Source organism: Alnus glutinosa, chromosome 11 (assembly GCF_958979055.1).
Source record: "Alnus glutinosa chromosome 11, dhAlnGlut1.1, whole genome shotgun sequence".
Lineage (NCBI taxonomy): Eukaryota > Viridiplantae > Streptophyta > Magnoliopsida > Fagales > Betulaceae > Alnus > Alnus glutinosa.
Window position 1 is genome coordinate 825,567 of NC_084896.1, and position 19,606 is coordinate 845,172.

The 19,606-nt window shown below is 32.9% G+C and overlaps 1 protein-coding gene, 1 long non-coding RNA gene and 1 pseudogene across 2 annotated transcripts; 1 reads left to right on the forward strand and 2 right to left on the reverse strand.

The window, feature by feature from the left end:
* Window positions 1-3,667: 3,667 nt before the first annotated feature.
* On the reverse strand, window positions 3,668-4,704 carry LOC133881975 (long-chain-alcohol O-fatty-acyltransferase-like; annotated as a pseudogene).
* A 975-nt stretch (window positions 4,705-5,679) lies between these two features.
* On the reverse strand, window positions 5,680-6,548 carry LOC133881399 (uncharacterized). Its single transcript, XR_009902504.1, has 2 exons — window positions 6,096-6,548; window positions 5,680-5,922 (listed from the first exon to the last, which is right to left on the reverse strand). It is a non-coding gene; the product is annotated as an uncharacterized LOC133881399 (long non-coding RNA).
* Window positions 6,549-13,431: 6,883 nt separating this feature from the next.
* Window positions 13,432-18,653, forward strand: LOC133882387 (protein RER1A-like). The gene is made up of 4 exons (XM_062321542.1): window positions 13,432-13,541; window positions 14,242-14,598; window positions 17,923-18,103; window positions 18,256-18,653. Exons 2-4 carry the CDS (start codon window positions 14,252-14,254, stop codon window positions 18,307-18,309), a joined length of 582 nt encoding a protein of 193 aa, XP_062177526.1. The 5' UTR covers window positions 13,432-13,541; window positions 14,242-14,251; the 3' UTR covers window positions 18,310-18,653.
* The last annotated feature ends 953 nt before the right edge of the window (window positions 18,654-19,606 follow it).

Here is a 19,606-nt window from a genome sequence, read left to right on the forward strand (position 1 = left end):
TGGGAGGCTCCTAACTCCTAAGCCATGAAGGAGTGGCACCTTTTTGTATTTTAATGAATTAAAGAAAATTGGGGTGTGGATGTGCTCGAAGTATCAAACCCTAGCCTTTCTTTGTGGCAAAGATTCTTTTTGGCGTTAAAGGGTGTGATCTTTGAAGCTTTTAAACTCCATTCTTAATTTTTTTTTTTTTTTTTTTTTCTTATATATATATTTTGTTGAGCTAGCCTACAATAACGAACTCCTTGAATTAAGTCAGGTAAGCCTTCAAAAAATCAAAAACAAAACTTAAAAAAATAAAAAGTAAAGGAGTTACCGAACCACCCATTGAGTTAATTGACTATTTTTTTAGGAGTGATCAACCATCGTTTTACTCTTTGAGGGGGTAGTCAGTCACTTCAAGTGAGTATCTGACCACCTCCTCAAATGGTGAGTGGGTGAACAATCATCTTATGAGTATGATTATGATAGGCTGACCATCTACAAAAAAGTGATAAACTATCGAAAAGTAGTTACACCACCTTCTCGAGCCTTCGGGAGTGGTCCCTTTGGATTGCCGACCAACCCCCTAAGGGTGAGGGCTTAATCGAAAAGTAGTAAAAATGTAATGAGAAGTGTAAAAATTAGGGGTGTATAAGTAGTTATAACCGACGGTTATTAGCTAAAATCACTAATCGTTAACCGCTTATACGGTTATTACATTTTTACCAACCGCAGCCACTAACCGCCTAGGTGGAGGCAATTATTTTTATAATCACTGGTTAGCGATTATTGTGCTTATAACCGACGATTTTAAAACCGCTTTTCAATTTTGAGTTTTGGGCTGACTTTTGTGCAGGTTTAAATATTTTCAAAAAAGAATTTAATAATTTTTTGACTCTTTGCATTTTGGTACAAAATTAACAAATCTAAATACATATCCAAATCATTACAAATTCAAAATGAAACGTGAGATCGAATCCTCCATTTTATATATATATATATATATATATATATATATATATATATATAAGCGGTTAGCAGTCATTAACTGCTTTCCGCAAATCTTATAACTGCTTTCAAAAGCGGCTATAAACGATTAGCAGTTGTAAAGCGGTTATAACCGCTCCGTTTGTACACCCAAAGTAAAAATTAAAAACTTTAAAACATGTTGTTGGAGATAAATCCCACTCAACCCGATCCAAAGAGGGAATTCAAAAGTCATATAAGTTCCAAACAGATAAGAATAATGATCATATCAGAAGTCTAAGAAGATATCAGATCAGAAATCTAAGAATATATCAAATTAGAAGTTTAATAAAGGATTAAAAGTCAAATTAGAACTCTGACAGCAGCTCTAGATCAACAAGGAGTAGGAGTCCTAATCCAGGTTTGACTCCACCTCTTTGCCTATAAATAAGCACATACCTAGGTATAAACTAAGTCTCAGAATTTTATGCACAGAGCATTATTTTCTTACAGAAGCTAATTTAGGCATCGGAGAGGACTCCCAGAAGGGTCTCTTAGTTTTGTTGTTTTGCAGAGAAGCGTGAAGAACACCAGGAGAACGTGCAGATTCACACCATACCGAAAACTGTACCAACACATGCAAATATAACGGGGAGCAAGATATAATATTTTGCTTATCAAGATCTCAACAAGTTAAATTATTCATATAGGCATAGCTGGTTTTCATAGAAACCGCATAATTAAGTTACCATATATATCAAACTAAGATCAATTTTGTATACAAAGTTAAGTAATCTCCTATTATCAAATTAATGATATTTCTATTGTAAAGTTGAAGACTTTCACAATGTCGACATAATCACTGTATGAGTCAAGGTTTCTCTCATAAAAGCTGGACAAAGACTTAGAAAAAATAAATAAATAATCAACAAAAAGCAAAGGATCGACCCTTCACACTATACAACGACTTCCCCTATAAAAGTAGAAAGTAACACCTGTTATATAACACTTAATGATATAGCTAGAGCCAATATTTTAAACATTGTTACAATAAAGCCCACATAAAAATATATGACAATCTTTGTATAGATCATTGGATGGAAAGAAAAGAGATTGTCTTTAGATAAAACGTGCCTATTATCAGTTAATAACCATATACACAAATAATAATAACCTTTTTCAGATGTGATATTTTCCTATCTTGTATTATTCATATCCAATCAATTGGCCATCTGGAGCAAACAACTAAATAAATAGGAATCCATCTTATTTATTATCTAGAAGAACTATACAGTTGGAATAATTGGAAAACGAGTGCTTCTTGTCTCAACTGTCTCATAATGACTAGGAGCAAGAGCAAAATTATTCTTTTAGGCTTTGGTTTGTGTCATGCGGCGATTCTGGCAAAGCCTTAACTTTCTTATCACTTATCGACATTGCATGATTTAAGGTATTTTTATTGCTCTACGGTCTTTCCTTTTTTTTATAAACTATAGCTGATTCTAACAAAAAGGCATTTTTTTTTCTTTTTTTCTTTTTTTATTTATATTTTATGGGTGTTCCCAAACGGCGAAGCTTTAACTCAAAAGATAAAAACCAAGAAGCGATATGTAAACTTTAAGTGTAGAGGACACAAACTGTAAATATTATGTATCCTCAATTACTAATGTCACGCTTCTTATTTGCGTCGTCCTATGCACACAAAATGCAAGCCATATTCTTGCTTATAAGGATCATAATTTTCTCTTCAGGTCATCAAATGCATTGTATCTTCAAATTTGTTACTTAGAAAAAAGCAAATAAGAATCCATGTTGTGCACATGCATTTAAAAATTACAAAACAAATAAAAAATAAATAAAAGTAGGTCCATTACATCTTCCATTTTTCTCTTACAAAAACATCACAACTGTCTTCAAATGGTAGCTTAATCGACTAGGAACCACACCTCATAAAGCAGAGGTTACTAGTTAAAATCCCTCATTCCCCTCTTATATGGACATGTCAAAAAAATAAAAGAAAAAAAGAAAAAGGAAACTTCATCACAACCATACATTCCAAAATAGCCCTAGCATCCTCGTTGTTCCTCATCAATGGTGCAAATTAATAACAATCATTGATTCATTAGACAAAATGGATGTGGAGGAATTTGATGTATTTCGTGATTTGTGACTTTTGCCTTTTAATGGAAGGGTTAGCTATATATATATATATATCATTCCTTGATTCGAAAGTTATAGAATTCGTTTTATATATTAGTACTTATGCTTCAAAGAAAATAGAGAATCTATCGTTTATACGTAAAGGTTGGGGAAGCAAAAATGATTGCTACTTTCTTTTCTAACAAGTTGTGACCACTTCCTTCTAAAGTGCATAAAAAATTTGCATATCATAAAATACAAAATAACGTGCAAACAAAGAAAAATGCTATATACCATAGATTTATGTCAAAAAAAAAAAAAAACGTGTTATAGTTTATTTAACGGATCATATTTAATTTTACTCTCTTTATTTTTTCTAAAACCTTGATATTAATCTATACTATTGAAAAAACTAAAACACATATATTGTAATTTTTTTTTTTACAGCACCTAAACCAAATTCATATATCATATAAATATCTCACTTTTATCCCATTACAGAGTATAGTAATACGTGGTACAAATACCCTTTTTATCTAATAACAACTAAACTCTATCACGTTATCATAGTAAAATAAAAATGTGATAAAAATGATGACTATATCATTAATCTTTAAAGAATAACAAGTTACAACTTATGAAAGAGTAGGTTAGCTTTGACAAAATCAACCATAATTGGGTATTCCTGAATGGCCTTCTCATGCACACCATTCTTAATTATTTGTGGGAAGAACAGCCAAACGCCGGTCACCACCACGAACCCAACCGTCAACGGCCTTGAAATGGCCCGGTGCAACTGCCACCTATCAGTCACAGCCTTCTTCACCACAATCTCTATGGCCACGCACACGCCTTGTAGGACAAAGAACCACGTGACCTCCCACGTGGGATGAGCACAAGTGAAGTAATAAAAAATCACTTCGTGCATTAAACCAGAGACCAAGAAGGCCACGATCACCGCTGGCAGTAGGGCCCAGCGTGGCCCAATTACGTGCGTAGAGATACGGCGTACGGGTTTGTATACGATCAGGCATAGAATACTCGTTATCATGAGGTTCCACCTCCACCCCCAAAAGTCTTGTAGCGAGGTAGCGAGATAGGGCTCGTACTGTGGCTCGAGCTCAAACCCAAAGGCTCGAGCCGGAGCAGTAGACAGGGCTAGGCCGATCTCCACACCAAGGTAGAGATGTAAACAATAGAGAGCAAACTTATGGGTGCATATTTGGTCTATTTTCATATGATCGGATTATCATAGCAAGAAGCAAGGCTTTTATAACCAAGAAAATGGATTTGGAAACTTTTGTGGCATTTTGGGGAGATGGGTTTTGATTGATCTTGATGGGAAGGGAAGCTATGGATACGAAGTGAAAGAGCTTCAGCGGGAGTGGTGTTAAAGGGCCTTGATCAAAGGCGAAGAGGAGGAGCTTGAAGTTGCCAAGCCAAACCAGGAAGAAGATTATAAGGCCGCCGAAATGGAAGGAGTTGAGGTTCAAGGGGAGGATTATGAAGAGGTCAAAGATTGGGCAGAAGAGAGAGAAGCCGCATCATGCCTGGCCGGATTCGTGCAACTACGTAGTAACAATAACAGAGAGATGCAATGACTGTGATCCATACCTTGATGTATTAGAAACATTTAAGAAGATATAGAAAAAAAAAAAAAAAAATCTTACCCGCACCTTATCCCAGTCCTTCAACTTAGAATAAGCTCATACTTAATTGTCTGAAGTCAAATATGGCAATCAACATCAACAAAACATTGATTGTGAGCAGTCTCACCCAACAAAATTAAATAGGAAATAAAAGTATAACGATCAAATTGTAGTCCAAAAGTGTAATGACCAGACTTGAACCTCTACAACCACGGCCTTCTTTTTTCCTGTTTTTGGTAAATGAGATAATTTTATGCAAAAGAAACAAGTTTAATAAGCATAGAATTGCTGACTCACTTGAGAACCCACATGACAACAATGTCATTCCTGCTTTTGTGTAAAAACCACATGGGTGGCACTTCTAAGAACCCCATGTACATGCTTGTATAATTTGACATGCCTACATGGGTCTGTAATACTTGATAAATTGCGCTGACGATGAGAGTATTTCCAGAATTTTTCTATGAAGGTGTGCATTTTGTGCCTTGTTGACCTCCACAAGATATCAAGCACAGACGTTTAGGTCTGAATGTGACCGAAATAGAAGCAATCTAACAAAACAAATTTAAACAAAGAAAAGAAAAAAAAAATCTGAAACCGCAATGGAACATGGTTAAATCTTCATGGAAAACTTACAGCATTGAACAACTTGACCACTGAAACTCCAGCAATGCACATGGTAAATGTGAACTAAGTTAGCAATTTAGCATTACTGTAACGTAGGCAAAACAATCTGATAAAACCAGTGCCCTTGTGACATAAATCTCAAGTAACAAACATAAACGCATTGCCTCCTTTTGTAGCAACGCCTATTAGAAGCTTTTCATGCGAATTCAATAATTAGCATGTTTCACATCCTACAGCTAGTTTCTGACACCCAATCCATGATTAGAAGAATATCAACAAATGGGTACGGTTCAAGCAAGCCACGATAACAAAGAAAAGGTAAAGCAAAGGGCACAAAGCTAACAAAAACAAAAAACACAACACAATACACAAAGTCCATACAGAGATGTCTTCACTAATGTTAGAGAACTCTACGTTTGCTTTCTTTGTAATCCTTGTGCCTGAAAAAAAAACTTTCATGTCTGATAAGAAAACCGCAAAATTCATCAATTTTGTCATTTGAATCACATGGTTCCTAAAAACACAACCTGGCCATCACCAGTCAATTCCAAACCCAGCAGCCCTAAATCAAAAAATCGCAGCGGAAAATCATCAAACATATTGGCTACACAACGTGGAACACATCTCCCAGAAAGAGACCCACAAATCCAAACCAACAATCATTGTACAGAATTAAATCAAACGGAAAAAAGGAGAAAGAAAGAAACAAATCAAAAGGAAAGAGCTCTCATTTACCGGAAGTCTTAATACCGTGAAAAAAAAGGTGAGGTACGAGACCGGGTATTTTCTTCCGTTGACGTTGTTGTTTCTCAGCAACTATCCCACTCGATAGCGTGCGGTGGTTGTGAGCGAACGTCGATGGAGAACGGCCGGTGGTGTTGTGGTGGGTGAACCCAAGCAAAACCCAGATGAGTGAACCAAAAAAAAACAAAGAATCAAAACAAAAACAGACAGGTGGTGTCGTGGTGGGTGGGCGGAGGCGACCAAACCGCGTGAGGTTGAGAGAGATCGGCCGGATGGTGGGCGGCGGCACTGCTTGGTGGTGGGCGGAGGAACTGGACAGTGGCGGCGGCGGCGGCGGCTACGACACTGCTTGGTGGGAGAGGAGGGAGGGACAGAATTTTGGAGAGAGAGAAATGTGGGGGAAAATGAAAATTTGGGAGAGTTCAAAGTTCAAACGCTGTTATCTTTAATTTTTTAATTTTTTAGGTTAACCAGCAAAAATTCGAAAAAAGCTATTAAAATATGAAATGTTCCTCGATAAGACAAAAGACAACCGGAGCTTTTTAAACCTTTGGATGTAATCAACGGCCGCGATTTTTTAAAATCTGAGAAATTCAGATTTAGGGGAGCCGAATCCGTGATCCATACCCTGGTGTGTTGGAAATTACATAAATGGCCCTAATGGCACATCTGTAAATATGACTTAAGCTGATATTGTGCTGATTTTTCTCTTATTATTTACCTTGTTTTGCATTAATATTATTGTTTCTTTTATACATGAACTTAGGAATATATTTAATTTGTTAAATAAATTGCTTGATGCATAGACCTAAGAATAATTAATCGGCTGAGAACCACACCTTATGAAGCGGAGGTCACTAGTTCGAATCTCCCCTACCCCCATCTTGTGTGGACATGTCAAAATAATAATAATAATAATAATTAATATTACCAATACCGTATATGTTGATGTATGTTTACAATACTATCCAATAATATAATGTCTAAAAAAGTTTGTCTATTAAAGTTTTGAGATTTAACAGTGTCTTTGTCACACCCCTCATTTTTCTAGGAACTCATCTGGTTGTACCTTGGAGAATACTGTCTACCATATTATCATATTGGTTTGTTTTATTTCTGGCGCCATTTTTTGGACATTTATAAAGTGATTAGATGTTAATGAAATAGTAATTATTATAATAATTTTGAAAGAGCCACAACATCGAAATTTTAGAATAATAATTGCATCAAGATTATACACATGAACTTCATAAAGAAAAATCAACGTCGATTATGTAATTAATTCATAAATTTAATTACTTATTCTCATAGGGAGGTTTTTATTTTTATGACTTAATTAGAATAAGAAGACAAATTTATGATTAAAAGTAAAATTTCTCTTAAGCCCACAGGTACGGAGAATTTTATTTATTAATATTTAAATTTATTAGTCTTATTAATAAAGAGTAAATTTCATGCGTAATGTAACATTTGCCCACAGGGAGGTTGAAATTTACTATTAAATTAGCATTGATTAATTTAAAATAAAGTTAATTTCATAGCATTAAATTTTTTTTCTTTGATTATTGCAATATATTTCTACTACTACTGTTCTTGAAAGTACTATTCCAATGTTAAATAGAAATAATTTTTCTTAGTAGAAATAAAATTTACTTTTATATTTAGAGTGCATGGAACTTGATTTGGCACTCTGTGTGGACAAACTACCCGCTCTCACAGATACAAGTACACCATTAGAGATTACGAAACATGAGAGCTGAGAGCGATCTAATCGCTTAAGTCTTATATTTATGAAGTCTCACGTAACTAAGGACATTATTTTCAATGCTCATCACAATGCCCGAAAAATATCTCTACTCACAGTGTAATTTAATATTATTAATATTTTCATTATCTCTATTATTTTTAAGACTATAACGCTTATAGTTGAAAAATTAGTATTATTTAAGAATGTCTTTAATATTATTGATTCTCTTATTTAATACTATCAATTTTTTAAAGCTTATTTTAATAATGAAACATTGGAGAATTAAATGATATTAATGCCTTTTAATTGGTTATTACTATAATTAGGGGATTTAAGTCAAGAATATTGCCTATAATTAAACCTTCAAATATATATATATTTTTTTTAAAAAAAAATCTTATTAGTATTCATTAATTATGGACCTTAAGCTACCACCTAATTTTCATATGCTAGAGCCGGCACTGGTATTATGTATACTAATAGTCTAATACAAGGCTGTTACCAAAACATTGCCATTGCTAGTGTATGGTATATAATGAAGCAATTTTATAATCAAGCAAGCAATTGCGGGCTCATATGCATAATAGAAAACGTTGCTAATTTTTGGCCAAGGGGTGGCCGAGGTTTTTTTGTTGTGTTTTTTTTTTGGTTTTACTCTTTCTTTCTATATATATATATATATATATATATATATATATATATATATATAGGGGTATTTTTGTCTTATTGAAATAATTTTCGGGTTATTTTGTTTTTTTGCTAGTCTTGGTAAGAGCATTAACAATCTTTTGGTAGTTTGGAGGAGATACTGTCAATTAGACAATAAGGGAGTATAATTATTGACCTTTTTTTTTTCGTCAAACTCAAAATCATTATGAAATTATACATTTACACTTAGAAATATATATATATATATATATATATATATATAAACAAGAGCGTGGGGCGAAACAATGGTGGTTTGACCAAACCACCCCAAAAGCCATGGGGTCGCCACTCCCACTTGCCAAATTTGGAAGTAGCCAAACCACATTCAATGCCATAGGGTAGTCACCCTTGGTCAAATCTAGGGGTGCCAATCAACGCCTAAGCCCGCCCTTGGGGGTGGTAGAACCCCCCAAGTAGACAAAAAACAATGATCTAGGCTTACTTCTAGTCATATTTGTTCAAGCGTTTTCACGAAGATCTAAATAACAAAAAATATTATTTGAGGGATCTTTTAACCTATGTATTACTGTATTACCGTATTGATGGTGTACACAAGCTGTTTATTTATAGGTTATATCAGGGACCCTCAAATACGATAAATACCGTATTGTTCCTTACGCCAAATAAACAATATTATTAATTGATTTTAAATTCAATTAAACGATTCCATTACGATAATTTAAATTAATTGAAATTACCATAACCGTAATACCGTATATTATATTTATTAATTCAAATATAATAAATGCCATATATGTGGCATATAGGCCATGTATAGAGATAATATCTTACACTGTAAATAAGCAGAGGAATAAGAGAGTTGCTAGGCTTTGAAGATTCTGGTTATTGGCGGAGAAACAAAAGAGATGAGGATGATTCCTCTGGTTTTTCTGAACTGCTGAAGATGAAGAGGAGTTGCAGAGAATTTCTTTAAGCTTTAGAGAGAGCTTTTGGTTCGTGATTCACAATAGTTTACCTTTATTGGAACGAGCATGTAACCCGTGCAATGCACGGATTGTTTATTAATTGTTTATTATTATTATTATTATTATTATTATTATTTTCATATTTTATTAACAAAAAACAATTACTTAATAATAACCAACCTTTTTTCTAAATTATTAAGCAAATTAGACCATGATAAAATATTTGCATAGAATATTATATGGTTTCCCAAATCTTTTGTATGAGACTAAGAAATCTTTAAATGATTGTACATATGTTAAATTCTATGGTACCAAATTATTGTAAATGGATGATATGATTAATTTCATGAAGAACTTCCAAAGGTTTGGCATGGTGTCGGATAAAAAATTTCGAAGAATAAGACTTTAATAGAAATAAGCCTTATAGGTCTATTAGGTGGGTTTATGAATGTCATATAGCCTTAGGATTTTGGGAACTAAATAGCTTTGAGAGGAATTAGATTCTGAAAGTGTAAAGCCTCTAATTTGGTCTAAATTAAGATAAAACTCTATGTATTTTTACTTTTTAAACAATAATAAAATACAATATAATCACTTTATTTTAAACTATCACCATCATTTCCTAAATTCAGTGTAAATTAAACAAAAACAAAAAAAATGAAAAATAAGCAAGTTGAATTAAAAATAGTACATAAATTAAATGAGAAAATAAGGATAGAAAAGTAAATAGAAGAACAACATAACCACATAAAATAAAGACAAACAAAAAAAGAAAAAAACTAATATTATAAAAAAGAAATGCATTTTCTAATGAAATATTGAAAGCTAATGTCATTCGTCAATTAAGCACGTAAACAATTTGCATTACACAAAGTGAAAAAAAAAAAAAAAAAAACAAAAAATTACTCAATAAACAGTGTAAACTAAAAAATTATCATACCTCGTACAAAAAACAGCCATAAAAAACTCTCTCAACATCATTTTTCTGAATTTAGTTTAAAATTCACAAAAGGTTAAATAAGCAATTTGAATGAAAAATAATATATGAATTACATAAAAAAAAAAGAAAAAAGAAAAAGGAAGGACACAAAGCAGATAAAGAAGAGAGAATCATAGAAAATATAAAAAAAAAATGAAAAATACTAATATAATATAATAGAGTTATATTTTCTGTATACTTTTTTCTGGTTCACATGAAACCTTGAAAGTCAATGTTGTTTATCAATTAAGTACGTTAACAATGTGCATTACACAAGGGGAAAAAAAAAAAAAAAAACAATTCAATAAACAACATAAAATAAAGAATCGTCATACCTCGTACCAAAAACAACAATTAATATAAACGCTCTCTCACCATGGTTTCCTGGAATTCAATGTGAAATGTAGAAAAAAAAAAAGGAAAAAGGAAAAAAAGCAATTTGAACAAAATAAACTAATATAAATTAAGAAATATGGACAAAAAAAATGCAAACTAAAGAACAAAATCACAGGAAATAAAGTAAAAAAAAAAAATGCAAAATGATAACCACTAATTTTCCCAGTTCCAATGAAATTTATCGGTATAAGAAGAAGTCTGGTTAAATATAAAATTTTTCTTTCGGCCATCCTTCTTATCGATGATACTTTTTTAGTTAGGGATAATAATAGGGACAGTAGCGTAAAAGAAACTATTTTTTTGAAGATAAATTTAAATAATATATAAATTATCAATGTAAAAATAAGGACAAAAAATCGAATAAATAAAAACAAAGCACATAAAATAAATACAAACAAACATATTATTTACAATTATATTATTCGGTGCTTGAACACAGCCTCTGCAAACTTAAAAGCCAAACTGTAAAAGCAAATGCTACAGAAAATTTATATCTTTAAAAAAATAAAAGTTTTAATTCACACAGTTATATACACACACACACAAAAGTAGCTACTTTTAAAATAAAAATAAAAATTATATATAAATTAGAACTGAAAATTAGAACAAAGAGAAGAAACAAAGTAACAGAACCACGGTTAATAAAAGACAAATTGAAAATGAAAAAAATACTAATACAATAAAAAAAATTTGTCTTTTTGTATACTTTCTTCTATTTCAATAAAATTCATAGTATTTTTGAGATATGATTATATTGTGGGCATTGCCTATTCGATACATATATAATCCAATGCAATGCGAACCAAAGCAAACAAAAAACATCACATATGCGTGTATGGGTACCACAATTTTCGCTGTCGATCGGCACAAACAAAAACCACTATATGTTCATCAGAGTTGCAGATCAATTGCTGATTCATTGTTTCATGCATCATTTTAAGATTGAAATAAGATCAAGTAAAGTCAAAAATCAACACTTAAATACGTGAATTTTGAAAAATTGCAGAAATACATTCATTAACCTCTATTTTCTTTGGTTTCTACAGATGGTGCATAATATTTATTTAGAAACTGCTATTATTTTCTTGTTTGTAGACTTGCCTTAAAAATGGGATGCTAATATATCCGAGCCACAAAAAATTAATAAAAATAAAATAAAATGTACAAACGGTTATTTTGTTGTTTGCTAAAAATTGATTTCAACTTTTCATTAATGGCTTCAACGTTTCAATAAGAGCGACACATGGGAGGAGGGGAAAATGCCACGTGTGAAACAAAGTGTTTTTTCCTTAAAAAAAAAAACTTAATGTATACTTTTCAATTTTTTAAGCAGCCACTTGTCACAGTTACAGGCACTACTCTTATTGATTCGTCTCGTGAGCTAATTTGATGAAAACACTAAAAAATCATTCCGAGCAGTCTCACCACTTTAACCAAAAAGTTTTGGTGAGTAAAAATACTCACCAATTTTGATGAGTAATATTCACTCACCAACTCTCTCATCAATTTTGATTATCCTTTCTCTCTCATAAGACCAACACATTTTTTTTTTCTTCCTTTTTTTCTCCCATTTCACACAATGATGTCCTTATTTCATAGACATGAAGGTTTATTTGTCCATGACATAAACTTTGTGGTTATTTCATTTATTTATTTATTTTTCTTTTTTGAATTTGGTTGCGAAGCAAATGAAAACTTATGTGAATTTCTTAGCAATGATCTAATCTTAATATGAAGGTATATGGTAACTTGTTGTATAAAAAGATTAAATAGAGAAATAATAAAGAATTTTGAAAAAATATTATTTAAATGGAATAGTGATAGTGAATAGTTAAAATGGTGAGGTTATTGGGATAATTTTAAAAAAGTGGCTCACCAAAATAGAGAAAAGTGATTTTTAGTTACTTTGGTGAGTAAAATTTGATGAAGCTATTAAGAATGCTAAATGTTATTAAACGCACATTTTAACTTTAAAATGATACTTGGCTGCATTTTAAAAGACCACTTATCACAATATTATGTAATGCTCTAAGTGATTATCCTATTATATATATATATATATATATATATATATATATATATGATATGCTGCACATGTCGGGGCGGAGCGGGTGTGCGGATTGAGAAAAATCCGCCCCATTAGTCACGGGTATATATTTTGAAGACTTGCACAGTACCATGTCAATACAATATCCGTAAATTTCGGTGCAGAGCGGTGCGGGGCAGATCTGTGGGTGCGGACGGGTTTTATCCACCCCTACTTGAATGACCTTCTTTAATTTGTTTAAGGATATAAATTTTTTACAAACTGGTTTGTAGGAAATTTCTTAGAACCCATATATAAGATTAACCTGTATCCATTGTCATGTGAGAAACATATGTTATTTAAATAGCTGGTGCTTCTTACATGTTTTTTTTATAGCATTAATAAAAAAATATGTGCCTCTCACATATTTAAAGGACATGAATCATTTTTATATGTTTTTACAACCTAGCTTGTATGAAATTTTTGTCAATTTTTTTAAAGTAAAAATAAAATACAAACAAAGAAAAATAAAATAAAAAAGAAAAGAAAAAGAAAAAAAAACATTAGCCTCTCCCTCGCTGATCTGCTCGCTTTTTTCGCCTTCTCACATCAAATTCCTGTATTCACTCGCACCGCTCAAAAACAGTCATCCAAGGTCAGCTCTCTCCAACCTTCCCAACTATTTTTCTTACCAAAATGCCCTCTATTCGTGTCTGATAATCAATCTCTGGCCTCCTTTATGGCTGATAATTTTCGATTTTATTTCGGTCTATTTTTTTTTACCTTGCATTTAATCTCTCACTTTGAAACCTAGGATTTACTTTCTTTTTTGCTTGTGATATGTTTCCTTATAGATCTTGAAGAACATTGCCTGTTTATGTATGCGGAACCCTAACCCTAATCCTATGTTTGGTTTCCGAGAAAATGGTGGGGAAAATAATATGAAAGAATGGATCCTACCCCTTTTGTTGTTATGGGTTTTCGTTTTTGTGGGTTAATGAGAGCCGATTCGTTGCATTTGGCTAAGTTTGTTTGAGGTTACTGGGTTACCCTAGATTCCAAATTGTACATTCTGTACTTACATTTCTCACTAATTTAATTCAACATTAGGGTATTTTTTCTTCTTCTTCCTGTTTTGTATTTCAGCTTGGATCAGTCAAAATGGGAATTATGTGTTCCTCCATTTAAGTCCTGTTATCGTGGAAACACTAGTTGTAGCTGACATAGATGCATATGTATGTATATATATATGTGATGTACGTGTACACACAAAGGCACAAGCTTAATGATTGTATATTCATCGTAGTTCATGGTGTTTGCTTGATTTGATTGGAGCTTACTGCTACATTGTGAAGGTTGAATTGAATGGAGGGAGTTGGAGGAGATGGTGGGGCGGCAGCACCCATGAACCAATTTTGGCACGATGTGTGGAGGCAGTACCAGTATTTTCTGGATAAGACCACTCCACACGCGGTCTATAGATGGATTGGGAGTGTTGTCGTAGTGTTGATTTATGTTTTGCGGGTTTATTATCGTCAAGGGTTTTACATTGTCTCGTATGGTGTGGGCATTTATCTGCTGAATTTGTTGATTGGATTCTTGTCGCCTTTGGTTGATCCGGAGATGGAAGTTTCGGATGGGCCTTTGCTGCCGACAAAAGGTTCAGACGAATTTAAGCCGTTCATTCGCCGGCTTCCAGAGTTTAAGTTCTGGTAAGTGAAGATTTTTCTCGTTGCCTGGTTTTTGGTTGTTTTTTCGGCATTATTTGCTTAATTGCTTTGTGGTTTCTTTTATCAAAATGATCTAGTTCCAGCATTTTAAAGAGGATTGTGTGATTCTCATCCTCTTATACCTTCATAGGCTAGCTTGACTTAGTTAGGGTTTGTATATATATATATATATATATATTTAGTTTTATATCTTATGTTTGATTGGTTACTGCAGAAAACATGTTTTTACTTCCGTTGGTAAAAAAGGTATATCAGAAGGAACGAAAGACAATAAACTTTGGTATGAAAATTTTGAGAAAATATGGTTGTGCATAAACTATTTAATTGCTAAAAGTTCTAATTATGCTTGAAACTATATTCTCCATCTGTTGAAGAAATAATAATATCAATGAATTGTCAATGAGCTCTAGTTCAAATCCCCTTCCCCCGTTTTCCCTTATAAGGATGGGGTGGAGGGTAAGGTCTTGGTTCAAAGCTATTGGGTACGTTTGTAAAACTTGCTGATAAAAAAAATTAATAATTAATAATATCAGTGAATTTCAATTGATTAAGTTTGTTGTATGCCGTTGTTAATTCCTCATTAATGCTCCAGAGCTTGTGAGAAGTTGAAGCACTTATGCATCTGGTTCATCAGTATGCATGGCTAAAGATTTTTTCCTGAACAGGGTTCCTTTACTTCATTCATGATTGTGCTCTTCAAATTTTATGCATCTCCTTTCATTTTGCAAGTATAGAGATATCCTCTTTGTCTCACTACTGCGAAATTGCTGGTTGCCTTCTCTCACACTCTCTGATTTTCCTTGAAGAAGTGAGATGATATTTTGTGCCTTATCGTTCATTTCTACATCTTTACAATAGAGAAAATTATAAAAGAACTGGACAAAAGTTACTTACCTGTGTCAGACCTTGCTTCCGATCCTCATTTATTTCTTTAAAATGTCGTGTCCAGCAGAAAGAGATGTTGGATAGGTTAGTGCTATACAAGGGTTTATACATCCTTTTACCTCCGGGATCTTCCAATTTACTAGGATACAAGGGGTATGTTGGAATTTTAACTTTTACAGCGCATTATCCCTTATGTCAAGTCTGCAAACAGTTGTCAAGTCATAAGACCTGAAGTGTCATAGGTCACATGCTTAATATTGGGCCAGCTGATAATAATTTAATGCACAATTAGCAAGCATCACCTATGGTTAGGGTTAATTCTCTCTTCTGATTGTATACTTGGGTCTAAGCAACTCCATTCTATCTTCATTCGCCTGACTCACTTGTCAATTATGGCATGCCCTATTTCTATTTGCACCTAGATATACATTCTCTTCCTGTATTTTTGTTTTGGAAAGCCTTAATTTGATCAATCTGCTATGTTTATTAACAAGCTGGTCATGTTTCTAATCTATTTATGTTCAGAAACTCAACCTGTTATCTCTCTCTAGGTACTCAATCTCTAATCACCCAAACTGCTTTGATTCATTGTATCAGTCAAAATTTTCCTTTCACTTTTGTGGTTAATATGTTATTTTAAGATCCCTTTGGAAACTCAGTCATTCATGAATGTTCTCAAATTTGTTCATACCACTTCCTTTCGACTCATCAACCAGCTCTTTGACTTAAAGTATAAGAAGTCAATCTGCTGAATGATCAGAGTACAATGATTTATATTTATTACCTGAAGTTCATACTTTCCAGCTAGTTATTCTGGTAATCAATGCTTTCTTTTATTGTTATATGGTTACTTCCTAAATTTCGAGGTTGGTATATAAATGATGATTCAGTTTTCATTAAGGTTAAGTTCTTCCCCCTCTTTCTCTTATTTTGATGTTGTTATATTAGCTTTACCAATGATGGTGTTACATGATGGCTTTTCTGGTTACTTTTCCATGCAGAGTGCACACCCTGGAAAAGATAAAATTAGTGAGGGTGCCAAACTTAATGGGCAATTAGAATTTGAGCGTAGAATTGAATGAAAACTACTAAATAGATGAAGTTTATTGGATGTATGTCATTCCTACTTTCTTGGAAGTTGCAAAAGCTTGCAATTTGCATGAGTCATTCCTTTACGTGGCGTTTGGTTTGCGGAATCTGACATTCCCCTCAGCGTCTTCATTCCCAAGAATGTGATGCTTGGGAATCTGGATTTCTAGGAATTTGACAATTCCCACGTTTGGTTTACTCTAGGCATCTTATAGGAATTATTTATTCTTTCCAAAATATCCATATGTTTCTTCCTTCAAGTACATAAGGCTGTTTGGTAAAAAAATATTTAAAAAAAAAAAAACAAAAAATGTCAGGTAAGAAAAACTATGTATAAACCGCGATTTTTCTTTCATTTCGCAAATATATAAGTTGTCTATACTATTTGATCTATTTTCTTTATTTTTCATCTATAACCAAATAAAATATGTTCATTTCCATTTTTTTTTGTGGAATAAAATAGTTTCCTCACTTTTATATACATATTTTTACATTTGTTTTTTGTTTTTTGTGGAATAAAATAGTTCATCACTTTTCTATATAAATTTTACAAATGGTCATAATCAAACCCAATAAAAAAAATTACTATAACAAAATTATCACATAGTCTGACTTTTCTTTCTTTTTATTTTTATTTTTTATTTTTGATAAGGGAGCAAAATATCATTAAAAAACGCAAAGTGTAGTCAAGTACACAGGGAGTATACAAGAGGAGCGTCTAAGATGGAGAAGCAAAAAAACAAGAAAATCATGAAAGCTAATCACTAAGGGAGCTAGGAACGCAGCAATCCAAGGGAACAAAGAATAAGAAAAGAAAGTTCTGAGCTCCTCAAACGTTCTTTCTTTGTCATCGAAGTTTCTATCATTTCGTTCCCTCTAGTGTCTATAACCATAACATTATCCAATAAAAAACAAAAAACAAAAAGTAGCATAAAAAAAGTTTAGCGTCTTATTAATAAAAACGTATGGGATGTGGGCATGCTTGTCATATAAAAGAAAGAAACCATTCTCAATGCCAAGGGAATGTGGACTTCCATTTCTCTAGAAGGGAATCCCCATTCCCAGCCAAAGAGGTTGAGAGGGATTTCACATTCCTTTGGGTATCTAAATTCCCTTCATTCAAGTGCAACCAAATGGGGTAATCTGGGAATCCTAAAAGATTACTCCCATCCAAATGCCCGTTACTTCTTTAGCACTGGAATCATGTGAACTTGCTTGCTAGATTGATATGCATATATCTCAAGTTACCAAAACCTTTCCGGATGACCTCACAAATTTTTTCTTGATATGTACTCATGGGATGGTATTTTCTGTTTACTGACGTCGTTTCAGGTACTCCTTCACCAAAGCTTTTTGTATCGCATTTGTCATGACATTCTTTCCTGTGTTTGATGTTCCTGTCTTCTGGCCTATTTTACTTTGTTACTGGGTTGTTCTGTTTGTCCTGACAATGAGGCGCCAAATCGCACACATGATCAAATTCAAATATATTCCTTTCAACATCGGGAAGCAGGTGAGACTCGTATATTTCTTATTATCTTTGTGCATTTAGCAACAACTTCCAGAAGCAACTTTGTTTATGTTGTTAACTAGTGTTGCCATAGGAGCGACTTTTCCTGTAATTGATTTCTGGAGTTTGAAAAGTTGACTATTTATCTTTTGCAGAGGTATGGTGGCAAGAAATCTTCTGCAAGTAGCAGTGGTTCCCGTGGGGACTGAAGCTCGTCTAATTTCATTATTAGAGCAAATATAAATTTACCAGAAAAAAATTGGCTTTGTAGATTTAGGATAGTAGAATTTTTTGCTTTGGACATGTATCATGTTATGCATTTTAGTAGGCAGTCACAAGTGCAAAGTTCAATTGTCCTGTCTTTTTACGATGCCAGAAGAAGTGCTGATGTTGCAGGGAAACTTTGTTTATACACATTAAGATTCAATTCTGCCTTTGAAATTACTGTCAATGTATCTGCATGATGCAGAATATTTCACTCGCATGGTCTCCTATGTTATTGAGATTAGACTGCTGTGCCAATAAATGTTTTGCAAGTGAAAAGTTTCTCTTATGAAGTTTATCAATGGCAGCATATTGTCATCATTCCTGTGGCAGTTGCAAGAGTATGACATGGCATTTTGTCATCATTCCTGTGGAATGAACAATGTCAATGTGGTTTGCTGGTAGCTTAGACAGCTATCCTTAAAAGATTGCAAAGATAACTATCACTTATGCAGTTATGCTACGTTGAGGCCTTTGCTGAGCTTTGTACACTGCTGGACTTCAGGTTTGAAATTTGATTCTGTGTTATGATCTAATGAATGAAACTTGAGCTGGAGCAGAGAGTTGTTTACAAGAGTAATGTTATTCACTACACTTTTTATCTTATTTTTATCTATAGTTGGTTGAATTGCACGTAATTTAAGCATTTTATAGAGAGGAAGCTCGGTGGGCTTCACACTTCGAGCACCATAAGGCAAGTGGATGCTGTATCTCTCTCTCTCTATGAGCAAGTGATTGTACCCTATAAACGCATTTTTCTTTTTGTGCTCAACCTAAAGAACACAACCAAACAAGTAAAAAAAAAACGATATGTTTAAGCTGGTCCAGACGTAGTATTCCTCGAATCCATCAACACTGGTTATCAAATAAAATTGTTTAATTTAAACATTTAAACAGAAAAATGGTAGAAAGTGCAATTAAGAAATATATGTGATGGTGCAAATACTTAATATATATATTTTATTGAGTTTTCCTCTTAGCCTATCTATAAAATTGTCTTGTGTTATTATGTGTCTCTAAGCATATGAAAAATACATGTTTTTTTAATAGCATTAAAAAAGTTAGCAAAAAATTCTATTAAAAAAACATGTGTTTTTTTTTTTTACGTGCTATTAAAAAATTATACTTATATGTTAATAAGGAACACGGGCAGAATTATAATTTTAAGTGTGGACAAAACTAAAAAAAAAAAAAAGGACCTTTTAGAGATAAAAAATTAATTTTGGAGGGTCCATCACTATA